Source organism: Acomys russatus, chromosome 23 (genome assembly GCF_903995435.1).
Source record: "Acomys russatus chromosome 23, mAcoRus1.1, whole genome shotgun sequence".
Classification (NCBI taxonomy): domain Eukaryota; kingdom Metazoa; phylum Chordata; class Mammalia; order Rodentia; family Muridae; genus Acomys; species Acomys russatus.
The window spans coordinates 6,165,656-6,171,655 of record NC_067159.1 but is presented as its reverse complement, the minus strand read 5'-3'; the positions used below and the strand labels follow the sequence as shown (position 1 = coordinate 6,171,655).

General features: G+C 46.4%; 1 protein-coding gene across 2 annotated transcripts in view; it reads right to left on the bottom strand.

Annotated features, from left to right (window-relative positions):
- Positions 1 to 265: 265 nt before the first annotated feature.
- Positions 266 to 6,000, bottom strand: part of Ampd1 (adenosine monophosphate deaminase 1) — a 29,217-nt gene continuing 23,482 nt past the window's right edge. For both annotated transcript variants that reach the window (XM_051165833.1, XM_051165832.1), the window contains 6 exons: positions 5,578 to 5,704; positions 5,231 to 5,394; positions 4,273 to 4,393; positions 1,268 to 1,441; positions 831 to 941; positions 266 to 439 (listed from right to left, as the gene is read on the bottom strand). In XM_051165833.1, coding sequence (XP_051021790.1) covers positions 281 to 439; positions 831 to 941; positions 1,268 to 1,441; positions 4,273 to 4,393; positions 5,231 to 5,394; positions 5,578 to 5,704 — 856 coding nt within the window. In that variant the 3' untranslated portion in view covers positions 266 to 280. The remainder of the gene's footprint in view (positions 440 to 830; positions 942 to 1,267; positions 1,442 to 4,272; positions 4,394 to 5,230; positions 5,395 to 5,577; positions 5,705 to 6,000) is intronic.

Sequence of the window (6,000 nt, the reverse complement as noted above, 5' to 3'; positions counted from 1 at the left end):
ATATCTACTGTACAAAGGTGTGAAAGGAGCCGGGCGTGGTGGTGCATGCCTTTAATCCCAGCACTTGAGAGGAAGAGACAGGCAAGTCTCTATGAGTTCGAGGCCAGCCTGGTCTACAAAGCAAGTCCAAGACAGCCAAGGCTACACAGAGAAACCCTACCTCAAAAAACAAACAACAACAAAACAAAAACAGAGAGGATGGACTCACTTGATATGAGTGCGGTAGGATTCAGATTTTCAATGAAAAGCCCACTCATATTATTCGGTTTATTTACTTTATTCATTCCGTTGACTTAAGACCCTCAGCAATTAAGTTGAGTTCATAACACCAAGTTTCGTAACGGTAGGCCATGCGAATTTGAGCAACATTTGTCTTGCGGATATCATTTCCAACAGGGCCTTCCTCGAGGTAATTGCTGCCCAGAAACTTTGCTTTTTCCTGTAAGAGAAAGGGGGGTAGAATGCACAATGTCGCTTTCTACACTGGGATAGACAGTGATTGCATCCTCCACCACTGTTGATGGTGGCGGGTTGACTTAGGGTCTCCTGGTGCATGTTTCCTGAGAAATCAAATGCAGAGACATGGCCAGAGAACAGAACTCGGAAGGGGAGTTGTGGGAACTCATTAGATCATCACAGGCTGCGCCCTACCACTGAGCTATAGCCCCAGGCCAGGCTGGGACAGCCTTGTCTAGTCTCTGCCCATGGCAACTGTATGCAGTTTGTGCAACTCTTTCCTGCCTGTTTTCTTCACTCCGCGCTAATGTCTCAGCGTTTAGATTGCTAGACCCATATTCAGAAGAGGAGCAGTCAGCCCCGATCAAGTGTACCTCGTGAGAAATTCCACACTGCAGAACACTGTTCCTGGCCACTTCACACATGTCACAGGTGCTCAGCTTGAAGACTTGGGCGGCAATGGCATATTCTTCCATCAGGGGCTCCTGTGGTTATTTATGTTCATGAGGAGAGGGGGTTGATTAGTAAAAGAAACTATACACATCCTATATAAGGCGACTAGAGAGCCGGGCGTGGTGGCGCATGCCTTTAATCCCAGCACCCGGGAGGCAGAAGCAGGCGGATCTCTGTGAGTTCGAGGCCAGCCTGGTCTACAAAGTGAGTCCAGGATGGCCAAGGCTACACAGAGAAACCCTGTCTCGGAAAAAAAAAAAAAGCGACTGAAGAAGAGCCTTGGTTTGACTTTCAGTTTCTGGGTGGGGAGTGGTAGCTCAGCAAAACACACTTGGATGGCTCACGCTGCCGTGGGTACCTTGGTGAAGTGGAATTGCATCGGGTCATCCGTGGACAGTGAGATCATCAGGCCTTTCTGAAGGAAATCTAGGAAAGGATTTTTCGCATATTCCAGAAATAGGCTGTTATTACTTAATGGCGACATGGCGATGGGAATCTGGGCTAAGAAAAACAAGTACTGTAACACAGGACTCTGAAAAGAAAACAGAAACGACAGTAAGGATAGTGAAAAAGACTAGACACTGAAAACCTTAAAAATCCGTGGTTGAGACTGGAGAGATGGCATCACGGTTAAGAGCACTGTCCGCTCTTCCAGGGGCCCTGAGCTCAACTCCCAGCAACCACATGGCGGCTCATAACCATCTATAAAGAGTTCTGGTGCCCTCTTCTGGTCCAGGCAGTGGTGGCACATGCCTTTTATTCTACATTTGAATTAAGGCAGAGGTATGTGGATCTCTGTGAGTCTAAGGAAGGCCAGCCTGGTCACAAATTGACTTCCAGGACAGCCAGGGATACACAGAGAAACTTTGCCTTGATAAACAAAAAGCAAACCAACCTCATGGTCAACCTTAAGCTTTAGCTTTCAACAAAGGTACTCACTCCTCTATTTTTTAAAATCATTTTAGATTTATTTTCTCTGTATTAGTGTTTGCTTTGTGTGTGTGTGTGTGTGTATGTGTGTGTGTGTGTGTGTGTGTGCGCGCGCGCGCGCGCGCACTTTGTACATATCTGGTGCTCATAGAGGCCAGACCTTGAAGCTGGGGCTACAGGTGGTTATGGGCAGCCTAACGTGGGTGCTGGGAACCAAACCTAGGTCCTTTGGAAGAACAGGAAAAGCTCTTTTTACACAGTGCCCTGCCTGCATGTACACCTGCACACCAGAAGAGGGCACCGAATCTCATTCTAGATGGTTATGAGCCACCATGTGGTTGCTGAAAATTGAACTCAGGACCTCTGGAAGAGCAGTCACTGTTCTTAACCTCTGAGCCATCTCTCCAGCCCCTCACTCCTCTCTTTCAGTCTCCTGGGAGATGATTTAGTTTTTCAATGTAAACACTACTTAAAATGAAATGTTCTGGTATTTCTTTCAGAAGCATTGGGCAGAATCAGCTTTTAAATTTTTTGAGTCTTAAGTTGACAACGTTAGATGGTCTGATCGAGGCAATTACAGCTCTAAAGTCACCCGAAAACCTTTTTTTTTTTTTTTTTCATGAAAGCTATGACTATCACAGGAGGCATTTTAAAGCACGCTACAACAAGAAACCTGGCACACACACACACACACACAAAGTAGCTTAAGGGAAGCCAACTACCTCCAACTTTACCTGTGAGAGTTCTAAGATGGAAGTCGGTAGGTGTGTGTTGATTCATCTCTGAGGAAAACTAGCAGGGTCACCTTGAGAGAAGCCCTTTTGGACTCTCATAGACCAACCAGCTACCTAAGTAACCCCTAAAAGGTTTATACTCATTTCACAATAAGTACTAAAGACTCAGTTGCAAAATTGAAGTTGTTCTTTTTTTCAACCTTGCAAAGTTGAAAATCAGCAATGGCTGGTGGGAAACAGTGGGTCCCATAGTCCCTGATCATGAAAATGTCCTGTTCTTTGTGTCACAGCCTGGCTGTCCCAGGAGCTATGATCTTCCCCACTAATCTAGCATGAACCTCACCCAACATTCCATATCAGCCTGAGGCTCAGGATCTGCCCTGTCCCTTCTCACTCTGATGTTTTGGACTTATTCCTGTAGCTAATTGGAACTTTTTTCTCTTTTTGTTTGTTTATTTTTGTTTGGTGTTTGGTTTTTTGAGACAGGGTTTCTCTATGTAGCCTTGGCTATCCTGGACTAGTATTGTAGACCAGACTAGCCTCAAATTCACAGAGATCCTCCTGCCTCTGCCTCTCCAGTGCTGGGATTAAAGGAGTGCCCCACCACCGCCTGGCTTGACTGGAACTTTTCAACCCTAAGGAGCCATTTAAAAGCACCGAGGTTATCAGGTACCAGCTGTTAGCTGGGGAAGATGGGTGGGGTGCCTCCTGCTTATCCTTCATTCACTGATGAGCTCAAACTGCATCTCACACTGAAAATGGACCATAGTTATTTATTTGTTACAGGCTCTAATATAGAATTATTATTGCTATTAAGAAAAGATACATAGCCAAGCATGGTGGTACACATCTTTAATCTCAGCACTTGGGTGGCAGAGATACGTGGATCTCTGTGAATTTGAGGCCAGCCTGGTCTACAAAGTGAGTCCAGGACAGCCAGGACTACAAGAGAAACCCTGTCTTGAAAAACAAAAACAAAAAAGAAAAGAAAGAAAAGAGTAAATCCTCTGACTGGTTGTGGTGACACATGCCTTTGATCCCAGCACTCGGGAGACAAAGGCAGGTGGATTTCTGAGTTCAAGGCCAGTCTGGACTACAAGAAGTTCCAAGACAGCCAGGGCTACACAGAGAAACCCTGTCTTGAAAAACTAGAAAGAAAGAAAGAAAGAAAGAAAGAAAGAAAGAAAGAAAGAATCCTCCTTGCCAGGCAGTGGTGGCACACACCTTTAATCCCTGCACTTGGGAAGTAGAGGCAGGTAGATCTCTGTGAGTTTGAGGCCAGCCTGATCTACAAAGAGAGTCCAAGACAGCCAGGGCCCTGTTACACAGAGAAACCTTGTCTCAAAAAAACAAAAAAGAAAGCTGGGCGTGGTGGCACATGCCTTTAATCCCAGCACTCGGGAGGCAGAGGCCAGCCTGGTCTACAAAGTAAGTCTAGGACAGGCAAGGCTACACAGAGAAACCCTGTCTTGAAAAAGAGAGAGAGAGAGAGAGAGAGAAACCAAAAAAGAAAAAGAAAAGATTCCAAGCCGGATGTGCTGATATTCTCTGTAATCCCAAATCCCCACAGTCAGAAGTAGAGGCAGGAGAATTTCAAGATGGTCTTCAGCTACATAGCAAATTCAAGCCCAGCCTGGGCTACATGAGACCCTGTCCCCTTCCCCAAAATAAATAAATAAATAAATAAAGCTGACCTCACCTTCTTTAAATTCAAGCCATGAGAGATATTGTCTGCTATCATAAAGGCTGTCATGAGGTGCGTGAGAGCTCCAGCCTCCCCACAGTGAGGGCGGAACAGAAAGGTATTCATGCCTCGTTCCCTGTGAAAGCAAAAGTGCTGTGAGGACACCAGGTTCTGTGCAGAGACAGTTATAAGAAACCCCACTGTCAGAGTTAACACTTGGGCAGGGAACACCGCAAAACATAACTGCAAATTCTCATTTGACTTCTTCCTAAATACAATTTTTTTTTTAAAAGAGGCAGCTGGGGCTGGAGAGATGGCTCAGTGGTTAAGAGCACAGCCTGGTCTTCCAAAGGTCTTGAGTTCAATTCCCAGCAACCACATGGTGGTTCACAACCATCTACAATGTGATGAGATGCCCTCTTCTGGCCTGCACGTGTGCATGCAGGCAGAACACTGTATACATAATAAATAAATAAATCTTACAAACAAACAAACAAACAAAACAAGAGGCAGCTGAGGATATGATGGACCAAGGAGTCAATGGAGAATCGAGTACCCACCCCCAGTCAGAGCATCTTCAGTCTCAGCACGTGCCTCCTTGGGTACTAGGCACATACACGGTGCACAGACAGACACACAGGCAAAACATGCATACACATAAAAATTTTTTTAAATCTTTTTTTAAAATTGTGATGCTGTGCATCTGTGATCCCAGCACTCCTAAGGTGAGATGGGAAAGTGAGGCAAGAACTACCAGGAAAAAAACCCTCAAATCATCTAGTATGTGGCAGAAAAAGAGTGACCCTGCCTCCGTGACCTGGAAAAGAGCCAATGTCTGAAAACTGCCCTCTGCCCTCCCCACGTGCTTTGTGGCACATCCGCACCAATACACACTACACACACTAAGGAAGCCGTACACTCACAAGCAGAGGCGTCCAAGGACAGCCCTTCAGCCCACTTCTCCTGTACTTACTTTCTCAGGCTGTTGAGCACCGTAATATTTGCATACATGTAGTACGCATAGTAAGTGTAAGATGGGTTGTTTTCCACTGTCCACTCCTCAGGTTTGGGACTCTTGGAGGAAAACATGTGACCACTGTGTTTGGACTCATCATCCACACTGTCAAAGCCAGTGATCTGTCAGGAAAGTGAGCCACACTGTGGGGTTCGGGCCGAAGGCAGAGAGGCTCTGTCCTCAGAGAAACTCCTCAGACAGCTCCAAAGTGGGGAGAGGGCAAGGGAAAGAGATAAGCAGGGAGAATCAGCGATGGCCAGCAAGGGTATGTGAGGAGGAGGGGGAGCCTGCAGGGTCATACTTACATGCTTGAGAAAGACACTGAGGTCTGGGTGTGCTTGGGGGTTGATGGTGGCCTCAAACACCGGAAGGAAAATATTCTCCAGCATCTTTCCAAAGTGTGGCAGGAAGTTCTTGGATCGGAAAACATCACTAAAGGCAAGAAGGAAGGGAACTTCGGAGACGGAGCATAGTAGGACGACAGTGTGGGAGCCAGAGAACCAAATGTACCAGAAAAAGAACCTGGTGTGTTCACCCTACACCCACTCCCAGATGCTCTCGCTGAATACACATGAAGAGGAGTTTGGGTTGGCCTGGCATGGAACTCGGCACCGGACCACATACCCCAGCTCTTCTGCAAACTCTCTATGGCAAGAAAACTCAACCTTTACAACAGAGTCCAGCCATGAGAACTATCGTCTCGTCATTATGTCATAGGGAACTCAGCA